Source organism: Macrosteles quadrilineatus, unplaced genomic scaffold, assembly GCF_028750875.1.
Source record: "Macrosteles quadrilineatus isolate MER2022 unplaced genomic scaffold, UCM_ALF_1.0 Scaffold_9__3_contigs__length_116548681, whole genome shotgun sequence".
NCBI lineage: Eukaryota > Metazoa > Arthropoda > Insecta > Hemiptera > Cicadellidae > Macrosteles > Macrosteles quadrilineatus.
In genome coordinates this window covers 88,034,036-88,051,918 of record NW_026542602.1, presented here as the reverse complement: position 1 = coordinate 88,051,918, position 17,883 = coordinate 88,034,036, and the positions used below count along the sequence as shown (strand labels likewise).

General features: G+C 35.6%; 1 protein-coding gene across 2 annotated transcripts in view; it reads left to right on the top strand.

Annotated features, from left to right (window-relative positions):
• Positions 1-1,412: 1,412 nt before the first annotated feature.
• The window catches only part of LOC129003023 (noggin-like), a 42,374-nt gene continuing 25,903 nt past the window's right edge, over positions 1,413-17,883 (top strand). The window contains exon 1 of one of the 2 annotated variants that reach the window (XM_054431220.1): positions 1,413-1,522. In XM_054431220.1, the coding sequence (XP_054287195.1) occupies positions 1,505-1,522 (18 nt within the window). In that variant the 5' untranslated portion in view covers positions 1,413-1,504. Of the gene's footprint in view, positions 1,523-16,412; positions 16,682-17,883 lie in introns of those variants that run through there. The other variant, XM_054431221.1, reaches the window with a different exon arrangement.

Here is a 17,883-nt window from a genome sequence, read left to right as displayed (position 1 = left end):
GGTTATTACTGTATCCGCCGGAGTATTATCGTCACCCAACTGTCCTTGAGGTTCTTCGAGTTGCTCAACTTCACAAGACTTGAGTGATTTCCTTCTAGGAAGAGGAACTGGAGTTTTCCTCACAGTTGAATCAACTGTGGGTATTTCAATTGTATAGCTTCTGTTGGATATGCGAGACGGGCTAAAATGATCATCTAAGTCACCTTTTTGCTGAGATACAGGTCTACTTGTCAAAATGTCAAGATCCTGTTTAGTGAATGTGGGAGTTTCAATTGTATAGCTTTTGTTAGATAGCCGAGAAGGACTAGCATTGCTACTAACTACCGAGATCAAATTTTCTACTGGAATTGTTGGAGTTTCTAAGACGTAACTTCTATTCGATAATCTAGATGAACTTCTCTCAACTAGTTCATCTTCTACGGTGAATGCTGGATTGTCTTGTTCATTTCCTATGGTTGTTTGTGCTAAATCGGACGTGTGCTTCAATTTAAACTTCTTTTTCTTCTTCTTCGTTTTCTTCTCTGCCAAAATGTCGTCATCACTGCTAGACTGAAGTAGCTGGGTTCTAGAGGTGTGGACTTCTGCGATAATTTGCCTGTAAAACAAAATGGAAACTTTATCAAGTTTTGAAATATGATACAAAACTTATCTTGCATGGACAAAAACAACAATTATATAATTTTTTGGGGGAATGATTGTTGAGATAGAGCTACACGCTACACATTTAAATATTTTTGCTGGTTAATTGAGCTATTTTTGTATCAGCTTGGATTTGCTTTAGGAGATACACTTTTAAGTAGCAGTAGGCTACTCTATAAAAGTTGAATACGTTCTGAATGAATCAGAAAATCAACATCACGTCCTGTTAAAAAAAAATTAAGATAGGGTACATATAAAAGCTTTTTGTGGGCCTATCACTTCAGATTTAGGGCCTTGTTTTGAACATTATGATACTTAAGCAATTATCTACCTTAGCACTAATATTTATGTAGGTAATGCATAAACACTTTACAAACAATTTTTTTTATTTTTAAAGTTTGAAATAGAAGAAAAATTGGTTCTTAATAAATTAGAAGTGAAGACATGCTGAAATATTGATAATTGGAGATAAAAACAAAAAAGCAAAGAAACACTAACCTTTTCTCATTCTGTGGACTTTCTTCTGATGAATAGGCATTGAATTTTCCTCCAAAGTTTTCATTTTTTCGGCTTCTAACTGGTAATTTATGAAGAGGGATAGATTCTTGTGGAGTCACAGACTGTTTCTGAAAAATTAAAGTGATTGACGGTAAAAATTGTTGGCTCACAGTGGTGCTTGAGACAAGGCATGCATTTTATGGCTCATTGTTCAATAAACAAATTGCCAGTATGAACCACAGTTAGCTGAGAGAACTTGCGTTGAACATGTACATTGAATGTCATGTAATCCTGTGATATTTAGAGCTAAGGAGTTTTATTTGTGATTTTTGGTTTAGTGAATTTTATCAATCAACGGATTGAGTGTATGCTAACTATATTTAAGGTATGTATTGTAGGGGTTTGTAGAGTTACTCATTTATATAGTAATTTTGTTTTGACACTTTTGATGTATTTTAAATGTGTTGGAGATGACCTAAGTTTATGTCGTCAATTAAGTTCTAAACCACCAATCATTAGATAGCAGATGTAGCATTGGACAAATTATTTGGTATCCCACAATGTAGGCCTATGCTTCCAATATCTGACCTGCCTTAATAATAAAATTGTTGAAAGCCTACTGACTTAAATTTTCTAAATTTTTGAAATCCTGTCACGATAGATAGGCCTATACTCAACTTATTAAATGCATAGAAGGCATAACTTGGTAAAACTAAGATTTTTTTCCTGCCTCATATAAGTTGCACCAATAAATATTGTAGACTGTAACATAGGCTAATAGAGATTTCAGTACATAATAGATAACATAATAGATTTCAGTGGGTATAGTTTCAAGGGTAGGCCTGACAGTAGTAGTTAATATGTTTATAACATATGGTAATTGTTCTACATATGTTTTGTGTTATTGTTTTTATATTTTGATTGAGTTTTTGTTAAATTAGAAATAAACAACCTTTCTTGAGTTCAGTACAATTATTTAATAATTAATCTAATGACATGGTGCCGAAACCCACACGGAATAGAAATAAGAGGTATGACTTTAAGGAAGATGATGATATCCATACAAACCATACAGAAGACAAAGATAATAATGTAAAACCACCAAAATGTCTTGTGGTTTCAAGTACTCAGATGGCTCCTTCTTGGAAGAAATGGAAGCAACAGTGGAACTGGTACTACACAGCTTCTGGCCTTGATAGGAAATCCAATGCAGTACAGGTAGCATCATTTATGTCTAGTTTAGGCCCAGATGTTATAGATATATATAACAGTTTTGGTTTCATGGATGATGAAGATATTGAATTAGATGAAGTTGTTCAACGATTTGATAAGTTTTTTTCTAAATTGAAGGAAATAATCTTGAATGGATGGCCCGAAGAAAGAAGCACTGTTGACAAGGAATTAGTAAAATTAAAATATTTCACTTTCAGAGAAGAACTAAGTTGCTATGATGGTCTTTTGTTTAAAGGAAGCCGTTTGATTATACCTGATGAAATGAAACTTGAAGTGTTACAGAATATTCACCGTCCTCACAAATGTGTTCAAAGTTCAATTAATACAGCACGTGACTATGTATATTGGATTAATATGGAAAGAGATATTGAACAATATGTAGCAAGGTGCAATGTATGTAGCAAATATCAACGAGATAAACCTCAAGATTCGATCCTTCAAGAAACAGTACCAGTGAGGCCATGGCAGTTCATCGGTGCTGACGTTTTTGAATGTGGAGGTAAAGACTTCTTAGTAGTTGCTGATAGTTACTCAGGATATTTTGAGTGTGAAAGTCTAAGGAACAAAAGTAGCATTGCTGTTATTACACACCTAAAAAAGTACTTTGCAACTCATGGTATTCCAGATGAACTAAGAACTGGGAGGACCATGTTTTGCTTCTATAGAATTCACTAAATTCGTATCCGAATGGAAATTTAATCATAGAATTTCATCTCCTCATTTTCCAAGATCCAATGGGCTGGCGGAGAGGTATGTCCAAGAAGGGAAAAACTTAATTGTCAAGTGTCAAGAAGAACAGTCCGATATTTATCTTGCACTTCTTCATCACCGTAACACACCAAGAGGTAACCTAGGTTCCCCAGTTCAGCGGCTGATGAGTAGGAGGACAAAGACTCTTCTTCCATCTACGACCAACCACCTTATTCCGATGGTCATAAAGAATGTTTCAAAACAGCTAGAAAAAATTAAAAGGCGAGAGAAGATATACGGTGATATGAGGAAGACGGAGCCTGATCAGTTTAAACTTGATGAACCAGTGCTTTTCAGATTCAAACCAAAGTGTTGGCTGAGAGCAAAGATTGTTCAAGTTGGTCCTGAACCACGATCGTACAAAATCCAGACTGGTGATGGACGAGAATACCGAAGAAACTCATGGTTCCTAAGAAGAGACAAGTCATTCAGAATCTCCCATGATGTGAATAAAGGTCAATCGTCCAGGTCAGAAGAACATAACAATGACTCAGCTCCTGTTGTAAGACGAGGGGAAAGGATTAGAAGAACACCAAATAAATTTGACTTGTGAAGGAGGGATGACAGTAGTAGTTAATATGTTTATAACATATGGTAATTGTTCTACATATGTTTTGTGTTATTGTTTTTATATTTTGATTGAGTTTTTGTTAAATTAGAAATAAACAACCTTTCTTGAGTTCAGTACAATTATTTAATAATTAATCTAATGACAGGCCTACCTAAATTATTAAATAATATAGGGATTTTCTTGTCGTCAATGTCAGCAGAACTTTTACTCAAAGTACTGTAACAAACTAATTTAAGAGCAAGCGACCCAACATTTACCTAAAGCTTGTGAATACACCAGGAATTGATCATATCCCTCAACTTGCTACAAAGTCTGGGACGCTAACCACCTACTACGCTTGCAACAACTCAATGAATCAAATCAGGTAAACTAAAATTCATTTAGTCTGCAGGTTTACTGCTGCCTTTCTATCCACTAAGTTAGCTTAATATTTTGGTGTTCACTCAAACGTTCAGATAGTAAGAAATTGAAATTATGGATCCGGATTTATCTTTTTCATGACCCAATGAGGTTATGTAGGTACAAAATATCCATGGTATTTTTAGGTAACTTGAATTTAGGATATGATTTAAAGGCCTAAGGAAATATGATGGGCAAGAATCTGCAAACATAAGTACAGTAAGTTACATTTATTAAGTTTTCACAGTAGGCTATCTACGAGATTTAGATTAAACCTACACAATTAAATAAGGTTGAGACTTTTAGTCACTTAGGCCCAACTAAATTTTGTTAACTTATTTGCTTTAAGAATTTCATTCAGTTGAACAATTTGGGTGCGATTTCTTAAGTTGTTAGTAGCCTAAGTTAACCAATGAATCGGCTAAACAAAATTTGTTTTTCATAGGCGTCCTACTAACTTACCTATCTAAACATTGCCTTGAAGACAAAGACCTGTTGAGAGCATTTGTCGTCAAATAGATAAAAGAACCCTAGCCTATGCCAACAAACGAGTTAGGCCTAATCTAATATCTGGACACTGAGATTGGTTAACGCTATCAGGAAATTTTTGTTTTTAAACCTACCTTTGTACGATTCTTTGTTGATGATAAAGCAGATTGTTGATCAACAGCTTCCTTGGATAACGCTGCTTTTAATAAATCGTTAAATCTTGCCTTTGTTTCTTGAGTGACACTTGGAGACTGCCAATGGGATTGTGATTCTTTTGTGTTTACAATCACCATTTTGTGATATAGCCTATTCGGGAAGACCGATAAGGAACATTTCAAACATTATGTAGAGTAGTAAACTTAGTTAATGTTGAATTAGCACCACATTACTAAAGTGTAATGTTAAATAGAACAGTCACTGAGCAGGGAAAGTTTAAACTGCTACTGCTAGACCAGGCTAGACTTTGAAAATGTAGGTAACGCTAGGACTTGGAGTAAGTTAGGACTATCATGAGACTAATTAACTTACACAGCATTAATTGACACAATACAGTTGCAAAATGGTATACTTGGCTAAGGTTATGGTGTAAACTCTGTGATATAAATAAAAATAGTATAGCAGTAATAGCACTTTCTGCTTTGTTGTTTGATTGACGTTTTGTTGTACCGTGTTGTGCGAAGGTTTGTTTTGTTTTCACTTGAGGTTAGGTTTGTTGATTTCGTTTCCATGACAACCGACAATGGCAGTGTAGTAAATGATAAAGAAAGACTATTAGCATCAAACCATGACCTCAGAAGTTTGATTGTTGATCACGTATACAAAACAAAACACAATCAACAAAGAAAACACAATCGTTGGGAATGTGAGTGCCAGCAGACTAAAATGTTGTTTAAACAAAAAAAAAACACGGCTATGAGAACAATTTTTTCTCTAAAAAAGCGCAAATCCCACCATAATTTTATAAATTCAAAAATGTTGACGTTCCCATCTGTTTACATTCTTAAATCTTTAACTTTATACTTTTATACTTTCTTATGAAATGGTGACCATACAATGTAGGTATTTTAAGCCGAGTATGAATGGAGATGAGTGTAGGATGAGTGGCGCGATCTTGTAGTCTTGTTAGTGACTAAGGCCGACATTCCTTAGACACAGCTGTTAATTAATAGCCCAAACAGCTAATGGCAACTAAGGGACCTACAGTTTATAGTGGAATCCGAACCACATTTTTTCCTTGGTATATACGAATTGGTCTAATTATCAGGATAGTACTGCGGATAGTTGTAATACTCACTAGTGCGGACGTTAATCCACGCCAGGGAGTATCGCATCCACAGTGCATGCCTATAAATATCCACAATCCATGACCTCCTAGTAGCTGGATTACAGGACGACGCCACCCGTCCCAGTCATTTGTGACACACAGGAATTTTCTAAATTTGACTTTTCTGTAAAAAGCCAATACACAATGTGCAATTCACACACATTACCAATTATTCCTAAACATGCAACATATTTTTTTAAGAAGCACTTACTCACTTATTATTAATGGCATAACACTTATTTTACTTCCACTTTCTCTTAAGAACGAACCAAACCTGTTAAAATTTAAAATTGGTGTTTTGGGCTCTGGGGACCTCAAACCGAAAAAAATAAATCGGTCCCGGGTCCAGGTCTTGTCTTCTTACCATGAGACCTACGGTAATAGCTTATTCCCTGTGGGAAATTCGCTAAAACCATTAAAATCCTTCTCAGTTTACCTGTTATTGCGTCCAAGAATTAGCAAATAAAATCAGTTCCAAGAATAGTGATGTATATATTTCTACAGAGTGTCCTGTATAACTCTCTGGACACAAGTACATAGCGTTATTGCCTAGGTCAAGACAAACACATTTCACCATAGGAACATGGGTCTGTGGTGCCTAGTTTTGCGTCTGTCTGTATTTATTTGTTTTTACAAATCAATTAAAAAATCCTAAACAAAAATCCTTGACAATGTTGCAAACTTTGTTTCGTATGAATGAAGGGGGGGGGTGTAGAATAGGGGGTTAGATTATTTGTATGGCTTTGTTACTGACTAAGACCACAAGAGCAGAACCTTCTCCCACATAGCACAGAATATCCTCAGGATATCCCACAGAGTTCCCAAAACGTCCCAATATCCCATGAGATATAGGAATATCCCCTGGGACATTCCTGGCATATTCCCGTTACAATAATTAATTTAATTTTTTTGAGAGTTTTTGATCGAGGGACAGGTATATCTTTGGCATATCCCTAGAATATCCATGATATCCTTTATTCATAATTTATTTGTAAAATCCACTAATAACTCAAGTACTTCCAGAAATATGCTACCGAATACAGCTTTCCCACACAGCACACGATCCTGACCAGTTCCCACGTATAACACATGGATCCCAGGATTTGAGAATGTCCCTAGGATCACTCTAAGATATTGCACATATCCAACACAAACGAATGCATTTTGAGGATATACTGGGGACTTCCTATGTATATTCTCGGTAGGCTACCTATATTAAAACATATTTTATAGTACCGGTATTGGATGTATTTTTTCAAGTGACAAGTGCTTGAGAAAAGTTATTAAAAAGTATTTCAATACCTACTATTTCGAATTAATATAACTATTAACGTTACTAATGACTTTATAAAAATTAATCATGTTTTCCGATCATATCCCTAGGACATCCTTTGGAGATCCGTGGAATATCCCCGTGGGGCATAATAACTATCAAAATGTTTACCATTTTAAAATAATAATAACAATAATACACCTGCTTACAGTAATAATAACGAGAGGTCGTCCAGTGGTCGAAACTCGACCAAAAATATGTAATGTACTCACTTATCTATTTTCACCCCACACTGTAAATAAAACATGTGATTGGAGTTTCCTCCATTTGTTTTGATTTTCTGTTTATATTTCGTTGTTATTTCGTAACCAGCATAGCAACGCATAAGATCCATGTTAATTTTTTCAAATTTTTAAACTCATTTTTTGTGCTTATCTTTGAGCCTATTTAAATTTATAAAGGGATTCTGCACACCTACAGGAAAATAGCTTTCCAACGGTATGCGTAGATTTTCCCTACGATTCACACGAGCTGAGAAAAAAGGTTTTAAAGAAACATGCTTGCCTATTAATATATAGATAGATAATAATAATAATAATAATAATAATAATAATAATAATAATAATAATAATAATGCAAATATTTTCTTTTTAATTTAAATTCTAAATTATTTGAGAAAATGTATTGGTTGAAAATTTAAGGAGAAATATTAAGGTACGTTTACACTGGGATACATGTATGAGAACTTGTGTGAGATACTTGTTTGAGAAACAAGTTTGAAGTATGAGTACACAAATCACTAAACTTGTTGAACCACATTAGTGTATTTACATTTGTAAACATGTTGATTGTTAAAAATTGTTTGTTTTGTTGGAAATACCCTACTGTTGTTTAAACTGTGAATTATGGATACCGGTAGTGACGAAGAGGAGTTTCTATACTTATCCACTTGTACACTGCTGTTAATGCAATCCAAAAAAAGAAAACGTCGGTGGTGGCAGCGTGAGTTTTTAAAGAAAAGAGAAACACATGGTGCTTACAGCATGTTAATAAATGAACTCACGTTGGAAGATGGTTCAGGATTTAGAAACTACTGTCGCGTATCCACCACAGAATTTGAGGACATTTTACAGAAAGTTGCACCTTTAATTACTAAAAGAGACACTCGGTTAAGAGAAGCTATACCTGCAGCTGATAAACTTGCAGTTACATTACGTTACATTACGTTGATGATGCATTTCCTTTGGAAACCCATTTTTTGAAGCCTTATCCCGGAAACTACCCTCCTAACTCCTGGCAAAGAATATTTAACTATAGAATTTGCAGGGCTCGCCGAATAATAGAAAATGCTTTCGGAATTCTTAGTGCTGTTTTTAGAGTACTCAGAACTAACATGATGTTGTCTCCAGAAAGAGCCGTTAATGTCACCCTCGCAGCTGTCTACATCCACAACTACCTCAGAAACAGGAATTCAACATTCTACACACCACCAGGAACTTTTGATTCTGAAGACAGGAATGGGAATGTTGTTGAAGGTGAATGGCGTACCGATGAACATAATTTACTTGCTCCTTTGCTCCCGGTAACTGGCAGACCCAATGTCATGATCGACTATCGCAAAGAGATAGCTGACTACTTTTTGAGTGTCGAGGGCATGATTCCTTGGCAATTCAACCGATAGGGCCTAAGCTGAAAGCCATACAGGACAAGGTTCATAATGGGACGACGACATCCAACCAAGTCTGGACCAATAAATGTACACTTACCTAACCTAACCACTGTTGTATGATTGAAATTATTAAATAATTTGATCTGTTGGTACAGCATCATTTCATTTATATTCCTTTTTATCCTCTTCTCGCATGAATTTTTCCTTTTTTTCTAAAATTTTTTTTCTTAAATCCTTTTTTTCCGCATAATGGCATCATTTTATGCCAGATATTTTTAAATCGTCGTATTATCTTCTAGCAACACACAATGCCACCCAGGAGGATGTTTATTTATTTACATATCCATACATGTAAATATACATACATCTGGCATCAAATGATGCCGTCATGCGGGAAGAGGCTAGCATTTCAATTAAGTTTATAGGCCTGCAAATTTTCATTATGCATTTCGATGTATACCTAGAATGTTGACAGACATGCAATTTTTTTTAGGTCCCTATTTTTTTAGGTTAGGTTGACCTAGGTAATAAAATCGACTTACCTCAGTTGCTGTTTCGTCTGTGCTTCTGTTCATGTGGGGGCGGTGGATATCAGACAAAAAAAATAAACTTTTGTAGGCATACCATGAAGGAGCGTAAATATCTTCAGTCCCTGCTCCAGACTTACGACTGGCCATGACCTTAGCCAGCTCCCTGCTATACTGACTTTTGATCGTGTGCCATTTCGTCTCGACTTCTTTAGCTGAGAAACTTAACTCTTCTCCTATAGCAGTGAAAATGTCTTTTCTTTTATTTACATCCTTGTATTCTTTGGACTTCACATCCCACACGTTTGAACCCCTGATTTTTTCGATCAGTTGAAGTGTTTTTTCACGACTCCAGTTAGACATTTTTAACAAACAGTTTGTGAGTATACAACACAGTGAAACTGTAAATAACTATACGTATGGCAAAACACAGTGAAACTGTATAAAACCAAACAGATAACCAAAACCGGATACAACACAGTGAAACTGTTCAAAACCAAACAGATAACCAAAACCGAATACAACACAGTGAAACTGTAAAACCAAACAGATAACCAAAACCGGATACAACACAGTGAAACTGTTCAAAACTCAGCAGGTTTTGAAGCTTAACCTCACACAAGTCAAATGTTGAAACAAAATTTTGTTCACTCAAAATGTATGAGGAAATGTTGAAGCTCATACAAAATGAGTGAGCTTTTGAGTGAGCAAATGTTTCTGGATTTGTTAATTCAACAAGTATCTCACACAAGTTCTCATACATGTATCCCAGTGTAAACGTACCATTAGTTAATCATATAACAATTATAATCTATATTCTTATTACAGTATCCTCTATAACTCCCAGAAAGCAATTTAACAACTTGATGCCTAAAGAGAATCATAGTATCAAAAATATTTAGGTATTGCGACCATTTCAGCTGTCAGCTCCTCTTTAACCACTTGAAAACTAGTAATTTCAACAATCACAAATAGCTCAGGAGGTAAGGTAAGAGTTTCATAAGTCAAAGATACCCGGTTCAAAACTCGTCTGGGCAAAATTATTTTTGTTTCTATTTTCCCTCAAAATTTGTTATTATGAACTATTTTTATTAAAATACATAACTGTTAAAAGTGCTTATCAGACTAAATATTTATTATTTTGTGTTTTTATGTATAATATCCTGGTGGTATATCCCAGGAATATCCTGGTGGGATATCCCAGGGATTAGGATTTGGGCGAACATAGGGATATCCCAGGGAGTTCCCCAGGATATCCCGAGGCTGGCTAGTGTGGACGCAAAACGCATCGGAAACTTGTATCCGAAACTGTGTTGACAGACTGCAGACTGTCTGCCGACTGTCCGTTCACAGTTGGCAAACAGTCGGCCGACTCAGTCTCCATGTGTGGACTAGGCTGTTAAAAAGACAACATTACATCATCTGTCGTTGTCACTACTACAACCCTATTCGCTTTTCCCAGGATCGAACCGGCGACCTTTAGACTAGGTGAGCACTATAACCATTCAGCTACACAGCTATTATTTGTTTTATAATATGATTCGATTCTCGGACTGTGCAGCTGTGATTAAGTGTTGATTGATCTTTTAAGTTTTCAATATTATTGATTTGAAATTTGACTGCTTTTATCGTTTGTTGTCTTAAGTTTTTCCCCAGCGTGGTGGCATACCGGGTACTCTGTATAATATGATAATCCTTTCACGTTAAAGATTACTTCCTAGCTGAAAAGGTGGGCCAAATTCTAAAAAAAGATTCAATTTTTACTTTGACAAATTACCGCAATATTGCATTTTAATTTCAGGGACATTTTACCAATTATTCTGTAAAAATTAGTTGGATCATGAAAAAATTATTTGCGAAGTATTCGTTCATGTAACACTTTTTTGATTTAAAAACCTTATACTTTAGACGTTTCAAAGTCGCCCTAAAGTTGTAAAGTTACTTTGTAAATATTAATTCTGGAAACCCCCTGTGGTTTCTAGCAAGCAAATTATTATTTTACTGAGAAGTGATTCTATTCTCTGCCCACATCGTGACATATGGCCTCGCGTTAGTTAGGCTCCAGATAAATATATTCCCAGAAGGAGACTTGTCGAGTAGGTGGAGGTGTGGAGGACAGTAGGCATGATTATAGTGGTTAGGACCTCTGATCACAGGGATTACAGGCTTCACGCCTTCTGTGTGAGAGAGAAAGAGTGAAAAATGCATTCCTGTCTTGCTTTAGTGACAATATATTCTGCCTCAGTTGAAATATCATCCGACCAACTTGAGTGGGTTAAATGTAAACTTTACAAGTCATTTTTAGGTGGCTTTCATAGAAACGAGGGTAGCGTTTCCTAAAGTTGAGAAATTTAAGTAAATTCCTTAACTGTAATAGGAAAAGGTGTAAAATGATAAGTTCTTAACGGAAAGAATCTGAATTTTAAATTGGTAGTGAAATTGCTATGGATGTAAATTTAGATTGGCTGTTATGAGAATCAGCTTTTATTTCAACAATAAACAGCAATACAAAGATACATTAGCATTTACTTCGGTTTGCTTAGAACAAATTATCTAGCACTAAAGGATAGCTAACAGTGGTAAGATTAAAGGTGGTTAGAAAAAAGCACAATACAAGTAGAAAAAAATCGATTACAGAGTTATACAGTTGTACAACCAATTTTAGAATTATACAGTAGACACAGGAGATCTCGACACCGATGTTAGATGTACAGTTCAGGAGGTGTTGAAACCGATGGAGATGTAAAATATAGGAGGTTTGGAAACTGGCGGAGATGTGCAGTAAACGAGGTTTGGATGCCGATGCAGAGGCACAGTCCACGAAGCATGTATGCCGATGACAAATGTACAGTTCAATAGACGTTGTAACCGTTCGAAAAGAAACCGTAGAGGCGGTATGGAAACCGATGGCAAAGCACAGTACAGGAGGTGTGGGTGTGACGACTTACACATCAGATACTGACGTCGTGACTGGACACTGTAGGCTGCGGAGCAGTTTAGATATCATCTCCTTGCTCGTATTTCAGCTCAATTTGATTGGGTTTGAACTTCGGACTTCGGACCTGGATCATATTACTCTAGCACCTACGATTTCTCCTGAGCTCTTGGCAATTAATAGATTCTCAGTGTACGAATAATACCTAGCCCTTTCAATACTAATGACAAAGAAAGAAATGTCAGTATGTATGATACCATTATAAGACCTACTAACTGAATCATCATTGTGAAATTTCGAAGTAGACCAGCATCTATAGAGGTGCAGAGTTAAGGACACCAATTGCAGAGTCATATTAAAAATCCCTTGCATCACCATTGTGTTTGGGCCATGCCGTGATCTTGTGGTTATCAGCAAACTTAGAGATTTTTGCCAAAATTGCCTTTTTGATGATTCCCAGTTTTCTTTAATCGTGGGGTCGACAAATGATTCTTGCTAAAGAAACAACTATCTGATCTGAATCAGTATCTAAACCTCGAATATAGCATAGCCTCACATTCATTTGTTCATATTCAACGCTTAGATGTACGTTTCTGTGTTACAGTAATGATAATGATAGTAATACAGGTTCTAAAGTAATACAGGTAAGTTCAAAGGTTCTTGCGTAAACCTTACAAAACTTAGCGATATGGAATTGTTGAGATGCAGAGGCAAACCATCAACTAAGCGGTTCACATATAGAAAGCCCACTCAATCAGTGGCGGCAAGTACCATCATTGAGGAAGGCACCCCACGGGGGAGGCGTAGAGGTGTCATTAAAAATGTTATTAGTAATTGGATGTGTAATTTATGTTGAACTCCCCGGGGGCACGTGGGCGCTGGGCTGAATCCAAATTACATCTGAGCAGCTGGAGTAACCTCTGCATGGCGTTACTGCATTCTATGTGTTATTATTCCATTTCAACAGCGTTTTGGGACTGAGAGTTTTACAGGGTTAATTAATTATCATATTGCTTTTAGTGTGGGGAATTTACCAATAAGGAGACAATTCTCTAAGAAACCTATGCTTTTTATTTTTATAAATGGATAAACCTACAGTGTAGTACTAAAATTGATTAGTAGATGAGTTAATAAGTAAGGTGCGCGTTCTATAATGAGAACGTAGTTGGATCGAGCTTAAGAAAGTTCAGGAGTTTTTTGATGGTTCATAACTGGATCCAGTTGTCTTTGGTCCTTTTTCTTCATTCGATTCCTGTCCACAACATCCATTGTCCCTTCAAGGAACGCTTCTCCAATTAAGTTTGTTGAGCTTTTGGTATAAACGTGTTTACATCTCCAACGACACCAATCAAATAAAGATAAATAAGAATGGTTTAACTAATAAAACCAAACACTTGAGTACAAATTCTATGAGGCCTTGACTTAAATAATCTTATTCCAAGTCAATCATTTTAGTACTATAGAGCTCTTCACACACGTTAACCAAGCAAGAGTTTAACGGCACGTTAACAGTTTATACGGCATTGTCAATTCTGTTCCTTTAAAATTCTGTTACTGCTCCAGTTACTGAGACATCCACCTTACAGAAAAACTAATACATAAAACGAACTAACAACTGAAATTAAAATCCATCCGTTTCAGTGCACCCACGAGAAGTTCTCTCAAAGGTTTAACTGCGTTTGTGAGTAAAAATTGACATAGTTGTATCACCGTTTCTTAAAATTTAGGCTGTCACCTAGAATCGGGGGGAATTTCTCATGAACAGAAATAATATGTCATTGGATAAATTTTAAAGACAAAGAAGCAATTCAAAAGAGGTGAAAAATCCTTTTGTCACAAGGATTTAGAGGAGATTGATATTCATACAACTGTACAGTACTGTACTTCGTTCGTTATGGCAATGGGGTGGTACCACGTAATGGTACTGTACCAACAAAAAACCCAACTGGAGTTGCTCCTCTAACCACATGGCGTTATTGCTCTCTTATTGAGACACATCTTTAGTACAGAGACAGTTCTTTTTCTATCTTCCTTTCTCCTTAGCCAACTGTTTAAAGTTGGCTTCGAACAACCAACACCATCCAAACAGCCAAATAAAAAAAGAACCATTTGAGTTGATCTTTCAACTATATCAAAATGTAAAATTGTTGTAAAAGCATAATACTACTGATACTATCTCAAAGCTAAAACATCTGGTCTTTGTAGAAATTTGTATTCAGGATCCACGCCAGAAAGCCCCAATCATCAAACCAGTCCAGATCATTATTTCTCTTTCAATTAGTTCAGTGCTGAATAAAAGTTGCACTCAATAAAATAATACAACACTTAATCCCCTCGATATTCTTGTTGAAAGACTCTGCTCACCAAGAAGTCCTGGATTAAGCTGTGATGATTTTATTATAAACAAGTTCTTGTCGAGGATGAACGACCTGATGCCCTCTGCTGCTCCTTTGTTCGTTTTTCTGCGCTGAGCCGTGACCGATGCAAGGGGCTCCTGGACCAAAAAGCACAGATTGTGGGTAATTTGACGTGAGAGCTCAAGGACCTGGGCTGGGAACCCAGGAGGAGGGACTTTCTATCACTTATACCTTTCTTATTGTTAAGTTTGAATAGAAAATTCCTTCGGTGCAGTCGCTTGAGGATTTCCTGCTGTCTTGAAGGGGAACTTTCCACTAGACTCGTGATCTCAATTATAGTTTAAGATGAAAGTACTTGGGGCTTGGTACGCATCAGATAAAAGAGGAGGGCACTTACAATGCAACAAGAAAATTGTTGAGAGCGAAATTACGAGAATTTACTGTACATGAAAGTTATTTAAAGGAGAACGAAGAGAGTTGGCATGCAAGTATTTTGTAAAGATTAAGATCAAGCTTGCCTGATTTATTAATATCGCACATAAAGCATATGCAGTTCCACTCCCCAGAAAACAAATTCATCTTGAAATTGATCAATTATGATTAACAAAGTGAAATGTAGACAATAAATTGTCATGGGACATCATCATTTAATAAATTAAAATCAATACTTAGAGAGCTTTCCCTCTAGAATTCTCAATAAAAACGTGAATTAGCCTATAAACTGTTTATTCTGTCAAAAGATAATCTCTACTAAGCATTGTCTTTGTTTACCAAAGTAGACAATCCATTTTTAACCACCATCTAGAGCCAATATTTAATTAAAATGGGACATAGAATAAGCCGATCACATAGCCAAAATGTCAAAATTTTATATCTAAATCTTCTGTCCATTGATAAATTGATGTTACATTAAATATATCACTGAAAGTTATAGTTGTCTGTAATTGGTGTTTTCAGTGTGACTTGGTTAAAACAGTTGGTGGACATGGATGAAATGAAATGATAAATCTCCAGTTGTCACAGATAAGTGAATAAGTAATATACTATTTCACTGTATAGTAGCACACGCTATCGATGGTTGGATTTGTACCTTTACTTTCATTCTAAAACTTAAACATAGGACTTGGAAGATCACCTGTTCAATCCGGTGAAAATCCAGCAGCTCTTTATTGATTTAAAATCGGGCCCAGCCCGGTGATTTAATCTTTGGCCTTTCAATAAATTTTCCTGATCGATGAAACTGCTGGTCTTCGTCAATAACAAAGCTAGAAAGATCATTATACAATAACTATTCATCTTATTTCATTCGTAATCAGTACTAAATGGCATTCTTAAAAGTAATTTTAATGATGGTGGCTAAGATAAGCCAAAATCTGCATCAATCCTTCCAAAACATCTTAGTGCACTTAACCAACAAGAGAGAAAGATCTGTATTGTAATGTAAAATGCTCAAACGGTTAAAACAACCATATATACGATAGAAATCAGTAGTTTGCAATAGCGAACCTTGTTGGTATCCCGAATTAACTATGTTCATTTTCATTCTTAAACAGACACCAAGGAAAAGGGAATATGATGTATGATTGTGGACGAAGATATAGTACGCAGAAAAGAACCCCATCAAAATGCACTTTAAACACCAGCCATGATGAAAAACCTCCATCATCTTCAACTCCAAAACATTCAAATTGAGGGTTTACAAGGTATTTAGATAGTTCTGCAAGAAGAATCGCTCGTAAACATTAGCGGACCTAGAACAGCGCCCTGAGGAACCCCTCTAGACGCCCCCCTCCACCACTTCACCGCCAGACACTCCGTCGCCGTCTCAGAGGTGCCACGCTGTCTGGGCCCACACTAACATGGCCGACCCCGCCATAATCACTAGTTTTGCCGCGTAATTGTGTACCTTGCCACTAATCACCGATGACTCACCTGCCACGATCTCGAGCTGTGCGATTGTGGATTTTGTTGTGATTTGTGATTATTTAAAGTGTTTACTGTGAGGAAGGAATTTGAGGTAAGTTCTGTGGATTTGTATTGTTTTTGTTTAGAGTTTTATGTAGTTTTTTAGAGATTTTATTTACAATTTAATAATGGTTTTTGTTTGCTTTATCGACTTGATAGGTAAATATTTTTCAATGCCGGATATTTTTATCTTTTGTCTATCTTATTTTTATTAAGTTCTAAGTGGTTTGTTTTTCTTCAAATTTCATTTGTACATTTATTCGTGTATTTTGTTCTATTTTATCCATTATTGGGAAATATGTTTATGGTGGACATTTTAACGATAGCATTGTCGATGATCATAGATTTGATTTGCTTGTTTTGTGTTTCCAGCTTTTTATTGTTTTTTCATTCATTTATAATAAAATAAACTACATTACTTTACATAGTATGTAAAGTAGTAGCTGACGACGTATTTTTTATAGTTTTTAGCTCTATGTTAACACGAATTGATTTGGATTATGACTATTTAGGTTATGACTTCTTACAATTTACATTTCAATATTTTTTTTCAATTTTGACATTAATTTTAGACATATAAGTTAAATAAACCATATTAATAATGTTTGAATTGATGGACTTTTAAAAACAATCAAACGTAAACGTATGCTTACGTATGCTTACCCAACAAATATATCATGGTCCAGGTTCTCTTTAATTTTTGACTCATTTTAGGTACAATTTAAATACACATACCCGATCAAAAACGTTCTTTTTTATCGCCATTAGAAAATACATCAATATGTTGACAAAGTTATCGTTGCACACTGCACAGTGCATTGTGAACATAATAACAAACACTGTATTTTGAAAATAATTTAATTTATGTTTTATTCCCTACTATAGGCGTGGTAGTTCATTGTAAAATACGAACCCCAGTATGTATCCCTGTATATATACAGCATTCTATGAAGCATTGCGAATAACACATTTCTACCAACTGGAGTGTTTCTGGGAACATCTTTCACATTTGATCATTTCATCCCAAGCTTAATTTTAGTTTCAGGCTTGAGGTAATATCCCAATTAATTTACTTTAAAACTACAGTTCAAGTGTGTTTTAAAACTTTAATACAAATTTGTTTAATTTGCACCTGTTTACCGTGCAGTCAAGACTTATAATCATTTAACATATTCTGGCCAGTTGTGCATATTAGCCTAATCTATTTACAAAAATCTATTGAAAATCACTTATTTACACAGTTAAAGTTTACAT